The 16,348-nt window shown below is 45.8% G+C and overlaps 1 protein-coding gene across 1 annotated transcript in view; it reads right to left on the bottom strand.

The window, feature by feature from the left end:
• The window catches only part of KDSR (3-ketodihydrosphingosine reductase), a 40,005-nt gene that overhangs the window by 5,377 nt on the left and 18,280 nt on the right, over positions 1 to 16,348 (bottom strand). Inside the window, exons 6-9 of the mRNA XM_034996217.1 lie at positions 14,959 to 15,150; positions 9,475 to 9,558; positions 5,916 to 5,999; positions 2,724 to 2,825 (exon numbers count right to left, since the gene is read on the bottom strand). Coding sequence (XP_034852108.1) covers positions 2,724 to 2,825; positions 5,916 to 5,999; positions 9,475 to 9,558; positions 14,959 to 15,150 — 462 coding nt within the window. The remainder of the gene's footprint in view (positions 1 to 2,723; positions 2,826 to 5,915; positions 6,000 to 9,474; positions 9,559 to 14,958; positions 15,151 to 16,348) is intronic.

Raw genomic sequence — 16,348 nt, 5'->3', positions numbered from 1 at the left:
GCACTCTAGATGGAGGCGTGGAGGTGCCCACGTAAGTCTACACTCAGGACACACTCTAGATGGAGACGTGGAGGTGCCCACGTAAGTCTACATTCTGGACGTGCTCTAGATGGAGACGTGGAGGTGCCCACATAAGTCTACACTCCGGACGCACTCTAGATGGAGACGTGGAGGCCCAGCCCACAGAACAGTGCGGCTGCATCTGAGAAAGGGGGGGGGGAGCAAGTGGCATTGGGGCCGCTGTTGTTCCCACAGAGCCTTGAAAACACTGGTTCTCTGAAGAGTATGCAAGGATAACTTTGAAAAACGAAAGAACCAAAGGGAAGCTGGAATAAGGCAAAACGACGGGGACAGCGAAGAGATCAGTGGTTGCCAGGGGTCCGGGAAAAGGAGGGAGGGATGAGCAGGAGGAGCATGGGTGAATGTTCGGGCTGGGGAACGACTCCGTGTGACAATGTCACAGTGGACACGTGTCAGCAGACATACATGTCAGCATACACTTGTCAAAACCCATGGGAAAGATGTGTGACACCAAGAGTCAACACCAGTGGAAACCATGGACTTCAGTCAATAATGGCGTCTGCATATTGGCTCACAACTGTGCCAAGGTACCATGCTAATGCAAGATGCTGGTAACGGGGGAGTCTGGTGGGGACTGGAAGAGAGGGTGTATGGGAACTCTGTAATTTCAACTCACATTTTCTATCAACATAAAACTGCCTTGAAAAATAAAGTCTATTATTTAAGAAAAAAAATCAAGAAAAAGCAATTAGAACACAGCATACCAAAATGTTAAAATAGTTCAGTCTAAGCAATTTAACGGTCTTGGAGTTTTCTGGAAAAAGCAACACTTAAGGTGAGACCTGAAGGAAGACTGGAAGTTGGTCAGACAGAGGAAGGCTGGGGATGGAGGGACAGAGACAAAGTCATGGAAAGAGGATGAGGGGCAGGAAGGTGAGTGAGGTCGAAGGTCAGAGGGTTATATCACGTGATGAAGTGGAAGCCTTACTGGGGAGGCACTGAGGGTTGCCCTGCAAGGTGGACTTGCAGTTCAGAAAGCCCGCATGCAAATGTGATGGCAGTCACTGCACCCGGGCCTGGGGCAGGTGCTGTGAGCCCCTGGGATGGGGGGCCGTGGCCCGTAGAACAGAGCGGCTGCCCACTGCCCCAGCTGATTACTGCCAGCTGAGAATGCAGACCCTGTACTGTCGGGCCTCTGGTTCCCACGAAAAGTCCGAAATCTGGACTTTTTGTGGAAAATCTAATTTTAAAACCATTTTATTTCAACACACACACTCATATACCAGATGAACCAAACAAAACATTCTATAGGCCCATGGGCCCCCAGGTGACCTCCTCTGAATCACAGAGCGTGAGGCCCAGGCAGGGAGCTGACTGCAGTGTCCCAGGCCTGAACAGGGGGAACAGCAGTGGGGCTGGGAAAGGAGGGGAGCCAGGACTGGAGGGAGGAGAGATGAACCTGACCCCTCACATGAGGGGCAGGAGGGGGTCCAGGATGACACCCTCTTCCTCGTTGGGCTCTTGAGTGAACATGAACATGGATCCCGATCGTGGAGACAATACAGACTTGGTGACGGGGAGGTCGGGACGGGATGCTGGGAAACACAGCTTTATTGCAGGCATGTGGAACTGGAGATGTGAGGTCACAGCCCCGGGAAAACACCTTAGAGAAATTTATACAGAACTGGAGTGGAGGAAATAGCTATGGGCTGAAGTTTTATGTCAGGCATCACTCATGTGGAAACGGGAGAAGGGACAAGATGGCCACACAGAATGCGTGGACTTAATGCGTTTGCTCTACTGGGGCACCTGAGGTTCCCACTATGTGCCAGCCACGGGCTGTGAGGGGCCGTCCTCAGAGAGCTTACATGGAATACAGCATCTACCTCTAAGAGAGAGTCAACAAAGTCATGGAAGAGAAGAGTGAAGAAAGTCCACACACAAGTCATTCGGGTTTTTAGTCTGGACATGGTCTACTGCACATAGCTTAGTATTGGTTATAAACTACCCACCAGGGTAGACAGCCCCTTTTCAGGCAGCCTCCCAGCCCTCCCTCTACACTCCACCATCCATCATCAGGTCTGTGCAGAGCCAGCCCTCTATTATTACTTGTTCTATTACACTGCATTAGTACCACCTCTCTGTCTGTCTCTCCCACTAGACTGTGAGCCCCTGGGGGGCTGGAGAGATTGCTCCCCCTCTGATTCTCCAGCAGCAAACATAGCACCCAGCGCATCAACCAGCAGTTAACTTCTGTGTGGCCTGGAGGAACCAGAGTTCACCTAAGAGTAGGGTCTGCATTGAATCCTTGACTTGGACCTCCCTAAGCATAGTTGCCTGTGACCTGACTCACCTAGAAGAGGGGTTCTGGTCTGATGCCCGGTACCCTACATCACTCTACCTCAAATCTTCAAACCAGTGTCCCTCACGTGAGAACCTGAGTGAACACCCCAACAGCAGAGACAGCATTCCCCCTCTATATCCACGGTGCCCAGAGCACAGAAGACTACTTCCCTCGCTGAACGCCCCAGGTGCTGTCTTTCACCCATGTCCTAGTTTCTTATCGCTGCCACTGCAGTAAAAGTCCTTCACATCCCCAGATAAAGTTACCAAGTCTTCTGTTAACCTTTTCTCATTGGGTTTTAATGAGAGGCACTGTCTGTCTGTCAGCCCGTCTGTCTGGTGGTGTAAGCATAGCTCACCTGCTGGAGCCCTTCAGTAATAGAAGTTACAGGTGCCATTCCACAGGTCAGGGACGACAGCATGTACCCGTCTGAGCCAATGGAACTGTTAAAATTCCCTTGCTAAAACAGAAGGAGGAGAAAAGAGGCAACAGTAGTAACCAGAAAAGGAATCAACACATCAAGACAATGAATTGTGTGGGGCGCCTGGGTGGCTCAGTCGGTTAAGTGTCCAACTTTTGATGTGAGATCAGGTCATGATCTCAGGGTCCTGAGATCGAGCCCCATGTGGGGCTACACAACGGGTAAGAAGCCTGCTTAAGGTTCTCTCTCACTTCCTCTCCCTCTGCCCCTCCCCTGCTTGCTCGCACGCTCTCTCTCTCTCAAAAAAAAAAATTAAATTAAAAAAAAAACAACAATGAAGTGCGTCCACTTTAGGTGGCATACAAGCGTAACAGCTTACATCAAAGCTGAGCCAACAAACATGGCCTTGGGAGATGGGCCGGAATGGCTATACAGGAGGTTCTCACAATGTGGGTCCATGAACACTGGGGGTCCTGAGACCCTTTCAGAGGATCCAGGAGGACAAAATGATTGTCATAATAATACTAAGACCTTAACTGCCTTTTCACTGACATTTGCGTTGATGGGCAAAACTGCTGGCTCATTAGCACAAATCGCAGTAGCAATGTCTCTCCACGGCCACTCACACTTGCAGCAATAAGTAAACGGAAATTTTAAAATCTTTCAAAGGGGCGCCTGGGTGGCTCAGATGGTTGAGCGTCTGCCTTCGGCTCAGGTCATGATCCCAGGGTCCTGGGATCGAGTCCCGCATCGGGCTCCCTGCTCAGTACAGAGCCTGCTTCTCCTTCTCCCTCTGCCATTCCCTCTGCTTGTGCTCTTCTATCTCTCTGTCAAATAAATAAATAAAATCTTTAAAAAAATATATATTAAAATCTTTCAAAGATTTTAAAAGGTCAGTTTTACTTTAAAATGCCCTTGATAAAGCTATAAAATTAATCACTTTATTAAATCTCAACCCTTACAGGCAAGTCTTTATACTCTAGGTGACAAAAAGAGAATACACACCCAGTGCCTTCTGCTGTGTTCTGCACCCAAGGGGGACGGCTACCCTGCAGAAAGGCCCTCCTCCAACTGTTTAAGTCATGAAACTTAACCTATGTTATTCAGACTTGGGTATTTGGAAGACATTTTGTGGAAAATGAATAAAATGAGCCTGTCACTTCAAGGAGAATTGGCAGCTTTTATGGTCAATGTTAAAATCTGAGCTTTCAAGGAAAAATTAAGATTTGTGAAAACCTATCTGCCATTGTGAGATTGTCAGCTTCCCAATATGTAGACTTTTATGATCAGACCAGCAGTGTTATGAATGGATGTAATTTCCTGATAACTCAGTGAACCCATATTTTCCAAATGACTAATGCATAATGTTACAAAATCATGAATGGGTACAAAACATGCGAAGTGCAAAGACCAACGGAATTTAATGTAACAGAGAACAAAAAGTTCATTAATGTAGTTTCCAACTCCACGCTGTAATTAACCTTTAAGAAACTACTATTCATCCAGTTTGGGTTTAATATCAAAAAAAGAATGTCCACAATTATCTGAAAAGTCCATTAAATATTCCTCCCTTTCCTAACTACATATCTAAGGGCAGATTTTCTTTATATCCTTCACTCCAAAAAACATACTACAGCAGGGTGAATATGGAAGCAGCCGTGAGAATCCAGCTGTCTTCTATCAACACCAACATTAAAGAGATTGGTGAAACGTAAAACAAAGGCACTCTTCACACTAATGTTTTATTTTGGAAAATTATCACGGTAGAAAGATTCCATTAAAATGTATTTAAATCCATTTAAATTTAAATTTAAATCCATTTAAATTTAAATGGATTAATAAACAAGTATTTTTTAGATTATGCAGTTTGGAGCGCCTGGGAGGCTCAGCTGGTTGAGCGTCTGCCCTCGGCTCGGGTCATGATCCCAGGATCCTGGGATCGAGTCCTGCATGGGGCTCCCTGTTCAGTGGGGAGCCTGCTTCTCCCTCTGCTTCTGCCGCTCCCCCTGCTTGTGCTCTCTCTCTTTCTCTCAAATAAATAAAATCTTAAAAAAAAAAAAAAAGACTGTGCGGTTTTAATTTCTAATATGGCAACTGTGGATAAATACAAACATGTAAAGAAGTCTCTGGGACTGTCAACAGTTTCGTGCGCAAAGTGGTCAAGAAATGAAGTTTGAAAACCACCAGACTAAATGAATACGACCGAAAGACAAAGAGCTATTTCAGAGCATTGAAAACACTGAGTGTGTTTGCTGTGACTTGAGGAGAGCAGGAAACACCATCCTAATCCACCAGGACCATCTTTCTAGGCCTCCGAACACAGTCAGGGCACAGCGCTTCCAACGTCTGTGTGGATCTTCAGAGAGTTGGGTGGTCGGGTGTTTCTTGTATTCTGCTCAGTCTGGGCTCGTGCTCACAGTGCATGTGGCCCTTAGGGCCGCTGCACGGCTTGCTGACACCTCATTCCGAGGGTCCTCAAATTTCCTACATGCGGTGGAGGCCTAAAGCTTACCGACACCCCTCATTAGTGCATGTTGTTCTACGTGTGGGTCAACAGGATGTCGTCAAAAGTCTGTGGGGCACGTATATGGGTTCTACAAAATGGCAGGCACATGGTTTCCACTTTTGACTCCAAATAAACTCAGTAGCCCGGACACACGTCCTTATTAGTGAACATTTGGGAAAACGATATTGGGAAGCAGGAAGGTGAAAGAAAAAAGTCCTTAATCAACGAGTCCGGCATTTAATAAAGTACCTAAACTCATCTACAATGGCAAGTACTGTGGGAAAGCAGAAAGAAGGCGGCGGGCCATCGACAGGATAGAGGACACATCATTTATACACAACAGGGAAGTCTCGTGTTCTTCTGAAAGAACCAAAGTTCCCAGGCATCCTTACTCATCAATCTGTTCCTAGGGTTAAGATATATAATTAGTTTCCAGGAGCCTATGAATTAACATGGAATCAATAAAGTATCGCAGGGGAAAAAATAGTCCAATATTAGAAATGAATCTGACCAAAAAGACACAGTAATTTATGTTTTGAAATAAGCCCTGGGACAAATATAGTATTTCTTTTCAGAAATCTAGTACTAAAACTATTAAGAAAGAAAATAAGGATTGTACTTACTATGGCATCTTTAACAATTTGTTTGGCCACTTGCTCTGGTTTGCAAACAGATACGGTCTCTGAAATCAGACGAGTCTCCAAAGGCTAAAGGTGGGAAAAAACAGACGTATCAATACCATTATCAGCCATTAAATTCAAGAACAAATAATTCTCACAACCCTCTCTCCCCTACTTTATAAAGAATTCCAGCTTTCTACCTTTGAGCAGATTCCTACTTTTAGGAATCAGGTTTGTCCAGATTCTAAATCAGTTTCTACCTGGTCCCTGTATAAAATTCAATCCAGTGGCTGGAGTGAGACAAGGAGGCCCCTGCTGCTCTCCGTGGGACAATGTGTGGTCTCGGCTCCAGCGATGATCACCAAAGCTAGAGTGAGACCACATCACAGGTCCAAGTCTGGGGGAATCCTCACAGCGGGCCACCTGACCAGCTGTGTTTATGCAGAGCCTAGACCATGCGCCCTGAGCAAGTTTGCCTTACGACCAGCATCTCCATTCTGACCAAATATTCCCAGGCCAGGAGAGACAGAGCTGAGGCCCTGGGCAGAGAGAGCCCCAGCCCAGACCCTGTTCAACAACACAGCTGTTTCTTAGAAGACCCGCAGAGGCGGCAACAAGAAGGAGGATGGGACAGAAAACACTGAGAGGCCCTGGGCATGGCTGGGTGCTCATTATCGCGCTGATGCATCAGAACCCCAAATCCGAGGTGGCTAAAGGTCCCTCTCAAGGCCACCTAGTTCAAAAAGCCTTTCCTGAATTCTCACCTGGCACTACTTTCTCATCTCTGCACATTTCTGCCTTAATAGATATTATAGCTACGTGTGTATTTGCATTTTACCTCCTAAGTTCCTTGTGGGCCAGGTCTTTTTTTTTTCTTTTTTCTTTTTTAATCTTCTTTACAGTGACATGAACATGTGCTCAGAAATTCTTTAAAAGGGAGTTTCAATTAGAAGTTCTAAAACTAAAGCCTTAAACTGCATGAAACTGTAAATTTTATTTACCATGTAGGCTTGAGAATATTAAAATAAAAACACAGAATGTATTTTCTTAAATTAGAAAAGCATAGCACTTCATAAAAGTAAAATATTTCTTGATGAACCTGAATTAAGAGCAAGGCTCTTGTGAAGGGGCCGTTCCTTCTTCCAGACCACCAGGCAGGCACAACGGGGCCAGACACACATTAGATTTTAAAGCACTATGGTGCCCCCTAAAGGGCTTGCACACCAACACAGAATTTGATTTATCCAAAGAAGTCGGGTCAACACTACTACTGGAGGGAAAAAACCCAACTTAACATCAAAATCAAATCTTCAAGGGGAAATTACCACTCTTTGTCAGCTTTGGCTTCCAACGAAAAGACTGTTAACAAATGTTGCAAATCCGCTTAGCAGACCCCTGCTTATTCTAAGACAGGGCATTTGGCTTAAATTTACTTCTTTGCAATAGTGGTAATCTTAAGAGGCAGAGCCAAAGAGAAATGAATAGGGAAAAAAAACCTTCTAAATCATAACATCTTTTTGCAAATATACAGTCCACGGAGCATAAGTGCCAATTTTTATGCTGCAGAGCCTCGCACTTACTATAAAGGAGAAGAAAACCAATCAACACCCATTCAAGGTAGTAAGTTCGGATCGATTCCTTTCTTCTCCACTTGATTCATTTGCTCACAGGGTGCCCCACTACACATCAAGGCAAAGAAGGGGCTCCTTGGAACAAAGTGCAAAGCTTGCATTCAGCTCAGCATGACCGTCATTATATATAATGTAAATGTCCAGTGGTGATAAGCATTATAAAGAAAAATAAAGCCAGAGGAAAGGATGGTGAATATTCCAAGGGAGTGATGTATGAGATACAGAGGGTCAGGGAAGACCTCTCAGGGTGAAGTCTGTACAGAGACAAAGAAGCAAAGGGGAACACCTGGGTGGCTCAGTCAGTTAAGCGTCTGCCTTCGGCTCAGGTCATGATCCCAGAGTCCTGGGATGGAGCCCTGCCTTGGGCTCCCTGCTCAGCGGGGAGCCTGCTTCTCCCTCTGCCTGCCACTCCCCCTGCTTGTGCTCTCTCTCTGACAAATAAATAAATAAAATCTATAAAAAAAACAAAAAGAAGCAGCAGTAGCAAGGAATTAAGCCACTTGTGCATCCAGAGAGAGAGGAAAGCAAGAGCAAAGCAAGACCAAAGGCTGGGCAAGCTCAAGGAACAGACGGGGCTCTGGTATGGCTGAAGCCAAAAAGAGGAGTCAATGCTGTGGACAGGTGGCCAAGTCCAGACAGTGCAGGACCCAGTAAGCCTCAAGACCTCTGGATTCTACTGTAGGCATGATGGGAACCAGCGAAACCACACTCACCAATACATAACATATTCCAACATGTGCTTTGTAATGCTAATTTTAAATGAGTCAAAATTACATTAAATTACATTAAAAATTCAGTTTTATGATGGGGAGTCCCACTAGCCACATTTCAAGTGTTCAACAGCCACAATGTGACTACCATATTGGAGAGTGCAGACATAGAACATTTCCATTCTAGAGAATTCTATCAGACTGTGCTGCACAAGAAGGGTCTTTTTGGGTTTGTTTTTGGCTTTTTCTGCCGCAGAGGAGTTTGAACAGGGGAGTGACAAGACTGACTTAGGCTTTAAAAGGATTACTGGCCCCTGTGTGAAGAACCGACGGGGATGGGGAGAAGGGGGCAGAAGCAGGCAGACCAGTTTGAAGACTATTAAAGAGCAGTTCAGGCAAAAATATCAGCAGCTATCATTACTAGGATAGTACTGATACTTGCAGCTTTTTGTTTTTTGGGGTTTTTTTCTAAGATTTTATTTATTTATTTGATAGAAAGAGAGACAGCAAGAGAGGGAACACAAGCAGGGGGAGTGGGAGAGGGAGAAGCAGGCATCCCACGGAGCAGGGAGCCCGATGTGGGGCTCGATCCCAGGACCCTGGGATCATGACCTGAGCCGAAGGCAGACGCTTAACCATCTGAGCCACCCAGGCGCCCCTTTTATTCAGGAAAAGTTCTGAGAGGAGAACCAAGAGGATGCGCAGTCAAGTGGATGAGTGGCGTGGGAGAAGAACTAAGGCTGGCTTCTCAGTTACCGGCCTGAGCACTGGGCGGACGCTGGGCATGACGCAATGAGATGAAAAGTTAATGAGCGGAATGAGGGAATCCTAAGATCCATTTTTGAAATGATAAGTCAGGATCGGCAACCAAGAGTTTAAGTTCAGAGGAGAGAATATTATTATTAAAGAGTATCATCTCATTGGTTAAAAATACAGGCCATACGCAACATCACAAAGAAAATACCTTATTAATTAAGTAAGCCTTTGAAGATTATTAGCAAAAACCATGGCCTTGGAAAATACAGGCTGCATTCTCTAAGACCCCACATGAAAGTTCCAGAAAGGCCAGAGGCCTCTATCTAGCACATCAATTGAAAAGAACTCAATTTTCTGACTGATGAAAATGACTCCAGGCTGATGGGTGGAAAGTCAGAAAGTCAGAAAATTGGAAAAGGGGTTTACAATGTCAAAGGCTCAAAACAGACATGGGCCAACACTTACCTTGGTTTTGTTTTCTTCTGCAAACCCAGGGGTATCTGTGTCTGGCGGGTAGGCAACTGTGACATAGATGTTATATGGCTTCACCTGCATTCCAGAAACAACACATGCCCCTTCAGTAAACAAGGTACAATTAAGCTTCTTCCCTTATTTACCTGCCCTGGCTGCCGGGCACACGCAATGAATACTGCCCGAATTCTCTCAGAAGCTGGCCGGACCAACAAGGTGATTCTGCAAGTGGAGAACCAGCCCTGATGGGGTCCGGAAACTCCTCTCCAAGAAGATCATTTAGAAAGAAGGGCAAAAAGCCCACCCCAACAACTTCTACTTCAGAAGGCAGCTGGCCCCGAGGTACAGAGATTCGCCTCCTTCTAAGTTTTGCCCACCCCCTGGCCAGGTGAGGCCCTGGGAGCGGTCCAGGAGGAAGGTGGGCAGCTAAAAGGAAGTCTACTTGTCCTCCCTGCCCCCACCATGACACCACTCGGGCCCTATGTGCGAGCCAATGGGACAGGTCCGCTCCTCTGCCATCAGACTGCAAATCTGGCTTCCTCAATGGCTGCCTCTGAAATTCTTATTGATTTCATCTACAAAATACATGAAGATCATTCAAAACCCTTTCCCTAGGCCCTTCTTGTGCCACCCCAGACCCCGGCCTACAACTAATATGGATCCCCTGAGAAGTTGGCGTGATCAAGAACTCCCCATGCAACCGGCCTCTGCCCATTAGGGAGTCAAGAGGTCAAGAGTCACTCTGCCCTCCACCACAGAACCAACCAACATGGCTGAGTCCCAGGTCAGACCAACCAAGCACCTCCCCGAAGACAACCTCATCCTTACTTAGATACAGAAACTCCTTCCCAGCTTGACACGGGCTCTTAGGCTTGTTTACCTCACCACCAGGCCCCCACACTGAAATTCGCTACTCATAAACACACACACCCCCAACAAGAAGATTCCAGAAGAGTCTCCTGCTAGTCAGCCAGGACACACCCTTCCCAAAGATCCTGCTCCTCAGCGGCCCTGCTCCACACGCTCATCTGGCACTGATTCTAAGTGGCTCTAGGGCGATAGTTCATACCATCGATATTGCTGCTCTATTTTATTTGCTGTTGGCTCACTGTTTAGCCCCAGGACAGCACCCAGGGGAGTGAGAGTGGACAGGCAGTTGGTGGCAGGGAGGCCACCAGGTATCTCAAGGGGGCTGAGGAGTGACAAGACCGCTTCCTCACGCAACAGCCTCTGAGAGCATCCCAGGGCCCCATCCTGTCACCGAGGCCCTTTCCTCCCTGGGTCCCTCCGTGAGGCAGAGTTCTAAGCCTGTGGGAAGAGCAGTAAGGGTCGGAAGAAGCACGGAGGCAGAAGATCCTGGCCAGCCACGCTGAAAAGTCCAAGAGCCAAGGGTGATGTCTTTGCTGGTCCAGCTCCAGCGCACTCAGGGCATGAGAGAGCCCGTTCACTCGGCACCAAAGGTCAGCTATGCTCATAAATAGCTCTGCATTCAGGCCAGGCAGTGAGGTTGATGAGCAAGCAATTTCTCCTCTGCTTGTTTTTGAGAGAGTGACTTTAGAAACTGTCTCCCACAGCCTTGCCCTCTGTGGTCCACAGACCAGACAAAAACACCACCGAAAACGCCGAGAAGCGGTAACTGGCCCACAGGAAGCCTGAAGCCGACTCTGCTCGGACAAGGTCGTTTCTCTGCTGCTTCTGTGCCCCTTCCTCCTGCGACACGTCAGGGCTGTGGCCTCAGCTAATAGGAGATGGTACGTCAAAGCCTTGGTTCTCAGTTTCAAGGTTATGGCTGAAAGAGCCTTTCAGAACAGCTCTCTCCTGGGGTGGGCACAGACTGTCAGGGCTGGGAGGAACCAGTCCCGCCCCTTTCCGGGGGCTGGTGTCATCCGTACAATCATGAAGCCAAATGACTCTCTCCACCTAGGGCTAGAGACCTCCAGTGGCTAATCACCTAATCATTTTATTTCTTCATCCAACACACAATTATTGAGGGGCTATTGTGTGCGGATATTGGTCTATGAATGAAGATCTGATGTCAGCAATTCAGAGAGAGTCTCTGCCCTCGTGGAGCTTATAGTCTCCTGAAACTCTGGGTCAAATAATTGGTAAAAATCGAAATACACCAAACTATAATCTTCACTTTCCTTTAATCAGCTAACCCCATAACCCCAGCGGAAAAGGAAAGGCAGTTAATTTGGCTTTGTGTGTTCTTGCTAAGACAATGCTGACTCCCAGAGATCACCACTTTCTCTAAGAATTAATAGGCCGGGACTTCACTAGCTGATTCCCCCGCTGACCTTACCACTGCGTGTTTGCCCTCCTCCCTGCTGATGGACCGTTCTCTGTCCTCCCATTCTGCCCACTACCCTCCTTTTGTTAGCTTCTTCCTTCTCCCTGGTCTCCATTTCAACCAGAAAGCCAACCCTCTGCTCGAGAACCAATTTGTCATCAAAATAATCCCACCCAAAATGTGTAGTTCCTAATTCCATCAAAACAAAGGTGGGGGGGGGGTGCTGGAGAGAGAAGCAGAGCTGTGGAGGAGAAGCTCCAGAAGGTAAGCTTCAGCTTCCTTTTCACCCCCTTCGAGGGAGGCACAAAGACTAGTTTGCTTTTACTTGGTCTCTGCTACCACATCTTTGGCTATAACCCATGTTAGAAGTCTGCTTTCCAGGGCCACCTGGGAGGCTCAGTTGGTTAAGCATCTGCCTTTGGCTCAGGTCATGATCCCAGCATCCTGGGATCGAGCCCCATGTGGGACTCCCTGCTCAGTGGAGAGTCTGCTTCTACCTCTCTCTCTCCCTCTGTGCTCTCTTCCTCTCTCTCAAATAAATAAAATCTTAAAAAAGAAAAAAGAAGTCTGCTTTCCAAAAAAATTAGAATTAGAATTTAGAATCTTTAAATCATATATTTATGCCTAAAAGACCGAGTTAAAGGAAAAAAAAAAAGACCAAAAAATGCAATGAAGCATTCTTTCAAACATATTCATTATACACAGAACATTTCTAGGGTCCTACTTTAGTTTGTAGGGCAAAGGGTAGGGTGGACAGGAAGGCTTAAGAGTTAATTAAACCAAAAAGGATTATCAAAAAGTACTTAAGAGCCTGAGCAATTCTATAAGATCTGTTTCATGCACGGAAAAAACCTTGGCAAAGCCAATGGAATTATCCAGGTTTCTAAACCCTGCACCGTACGTTTGTAGGGAAACAATGGTTTTGATGCAAGTCTGCTATGAACAAAGCTAGATTTTGATTATTGAATTTATTTCCCTCGTGGTACATGTTAATTTCATTTTGTGTTTACGAGGGGACACTTTTCATGGAGTCTAAATATGGACAGAAGTCAAGCAGACTTCAAGTCCAGACCAGCTACAAGATGCGTGTGAATCATGCTTGTCACAAAGATGCTTCAGGGACTCTGTCCGCACTAGCAACTCACTTTCTTTTTCCCTCTTCTTTAGTAATGTCTCTGTTCTACCTGAAGTGAAACCAGGCCACCCAGATTACACACTTTGCCCTCAATTAGTGAATCCTGAAGTAGTTCTGCAAGACACAACTTAGGAACAAAAAGCCCTAATAAGCAGATTTTTCATTTCCAAAATAGTCCTTCCCTTAGCAGGTGTCTGAGACCAAAGTGGAGGGCTGAGACAACTAGCCAGATGAATCTGGCAACTTCTGACCTGAATTACAGACACATCAGCTGCTGCTGAAGATAGGCAGAGGGAGCCAGCAGGCAAGGACTTTGTTACTATTTTTGTTGCAAAATAACGATCTGGCTTTCAGCAACTCAATGAACTACTGAAAACTCAGCGTTCTTATCTGTAAGGTGGCATAACAACATCTGCCACACATACCTCATAAAACTGTTATAAAAGGGGGCGCCTGGGTGGCTCAGTCGTTAAGCGTCTGCCTTCGGCTAAGGTCATGATCCCAGGGTCCTGGGATTGAGCCCCACATCGGGCTCCCTGCTCTGCGGGGAGCCTGCTTCTCCCTCTGCCTCTGTCTCTCATGAATAAATAAATAAAATCTTTAAAAAAAAAAAAAACTGTTATAAAAGTCAAGTGGTTATTCGTGAAGGGGCTCTCAAAGTAAACATTGCAAAAGAAATACTGGTATTCTTGTTTTGAAATTTCAGTCATATGTGCCTCATTGGCTAAATGTATCATAATGACCCATTATTAAGAGTATTAAGCAAGTTGATAAAAAGGAAGTTTGGGGCTGGTTCCTTTCTGATGAGCTCGGCATAGTCGACCAGTCCCTAAGTGGCCCATCACGATTGTGTCACTGACTGGACAGCTCATCTGTACTGCCATGGTTGTCCAATAGCTGGGCGGTAAGGCACCTGTCACACACCACCGAGGGCTCTTCTGGGGATTTTCTAAATCAGGGGTCAGCAAACTATGGCCTGTGGGACAAATCTGGCCCCCCCACCTGTTTTTATAAATACAGTTTTATTGGAACACAGCCATACCCATTCATTCACCTATCGCTAACGGCAGCTTTCCTGCTCTCGGGAGGCTGGAGGAGTTGCGACAGACACCATCCTCCCCTCAAAGGCTAGAATACTTACAAGCTGGCCCTGACGGAAAAAATTTGCTAACCCCTAATCTAAATCAGTAAACAGAATCCCCAAATCACACTCTTACTAGGAGAAGGTGGGTCACAGTGAATTAATTCTCTTCTGGGCTTTTAACATCATGATGTGGCATTATATTTCAGTCTATATCACAACAGGAAGAATTTTACCTTGCCTTTTCGGTGTGTGATTTGGGATAGATATGTGCGGTGCTCTCTAAGCATCCCCACTTGACAACAGTGCAGAAGTCGGCTTCACACAATCGAAGTTGTGTGAAGGTTGTCACATCATGACAAACACTTATTTTGATGCTAATCCTCCTTCACAACATGCTCTATTAACTGGGAAAATAAAAAGCGTTCGCTCTCATCAATATTTCTTTAGGATATTAAAATGCAAGGATCAGGAGAGCCAAATGATACTCTTAGTCCAACCGTCTTGTTTTTCAGAAAAGGAAACAGACCAAGTTAAATGATTTGTCTAAAAGCTGAGAGCTAGACAGTAGGTGATTTAAGCTTTTCCCTCAAACACATGCTAAGTTTATTATCCAGTCATAAAGGACACATCTTCTTGTTACAGAACACCTCTAGAGAATAAAATATCTGGTTAACCTGATACATACTCACATAGTATTAGGCCAAAAATACCATGTAAATATAGTAGTACTTTGTGTATTAAATTAAGCAAGCAAAACACCTCACACCCACTTGGCTTCTATCATAATCTTTATGCAATGAAAAATGTTAACTGCAAAATGCAAGGGTTGAGCCGATTCTCTTTCACTGATATCAAGTCTACAAATGTCTAATTCACTGCAACAACATGTGTAAAGTGGCCACAAACTAAAGAGGAATACACATTGCTGAGTTAGAAGATAGAAATATAAAAATTGAACACAGCATTTACCTCCATCTGCAAGGCTTCAGCCAATCCCCTGATGGCAAACTTGGATGAGGAGTAGGCCGTAAAACCGAATAATCCCAACTGTCCTGCCTGGGAGGAGACAAAGACGATCCTGCCCACCCGGCGCTCCTTCATGGTGGTGATTACTGCTCGGCTGGGGTACACGCTGCCTAGGTAGTTGACGCTCATTAGTCTCTGCAGGGAACAAAGAGCCATGCAAGAGGTGAGCAAGGTCAAAGCCTCGAGGCTGCACTTCGTGGGAGTTCTGTCTGCTCTCCAGATTTGAGTTCTTCAGTGGAGCCCAAGTGACTGGGAGCCCAATGGATGTGTTGAAGGCATGAATGATGAGATGAGCCTGTAAATGAGCCATGATGCTCACGATCTACCATCTGAAGTCTCTTTCAATCTAGTCTTGTATTTTCACCATGACTGCAGTGATGTCTTTGCTGAAAACTGGCCAGGATTAGTTTTCTCCTTACCAAAAGTGCACTGCGTCTTGCAGGTAATACTTCCAGAAAGACAGTTTTAGGAAAAAGCCCCCAAATATTTCTAACCCTACTAGTTCTAAGCTACAGAAAGATCATAAAGAGACTAGGACAGTGGTTAACAGCATGGACTGTGGGTTGAAGCCTTGGCTTGACCATTTACTACCTATTTGATGATGAAGAAAGTCAGACACTCTACTTATTTCTGCAGCTGAACCCAGGGCTCATGCTGGTACCAGCTCAGAGGGCTGTTGGAAGAACTGAAAGAGGAAACACAAGGCAAGAGGCAGCACAGCCTCTGACCCGCAGTAAGTGCCTGACCAACGTTGGCTCTTAGGTTATGATGGGTAAGAGCTTACATAGGTACCGAGAGTCTATTTTCCCTTCATCCTGGGAACTCTTAAAAACCTTATATTTTAACTTGGAAATCTAAAAGTACTTGCATCAAAATGACTCTATATTAAAAGTCTTGGAAAAATACTAGATCTATCAGCATGTGAATCCAAACACTTCACTGAGGAACTTTGAGTCAACCATGGAATGTTAACTCTACAGAATGTTACGTAGCTTTTAGAGATGGTGACCAGAAACACCAGGAGGATGGAGGAAATAGTTGTTCCGCAAGTTTAAAAAAACAGAGGACATACAACACTATAGTTACACCGTGACTGTAACTAATTCAAATAGTAAATAAAAGTACATGTGCACAGGCACTAAACCAACTATAGAAAACTGTGATAGTGGGGCGCCTGGGTGGTGCAGTTGGTTGAGAGTCTGACTCCTGATTTTGGCTCAGGTCGTGATCTCATGGGTCATGAGATCGAGGCCCATGACAGGCTCCACGCTCAGCAGGGAGTCTGCTGGAGATTCTCTCTCCCTTTCCATCTCCCTCCCCCCTCCCCCCACGC

This window comes from Mirounga leonina, unplaced genomic scaffold, assembly GCF_011800145.1.
Source record: "Mirounga leonina isolate KUSES-001 unplaced genomic scaffold, KU_Mleo_1.0 Mir_93, whole genome shotgun sequence".
NCBI classification, from domain to species: Eukaryota; Metazoa; Chordata; class Mammalia; order Carnivora; family Phocidae; genus Mirounga; species Mirounga leonina.
The sequence above is the reverse complement of the archived record's forward strand: the minus strand, read 5'-3'. Positions and strand labels throughout refer to the sequence as shown.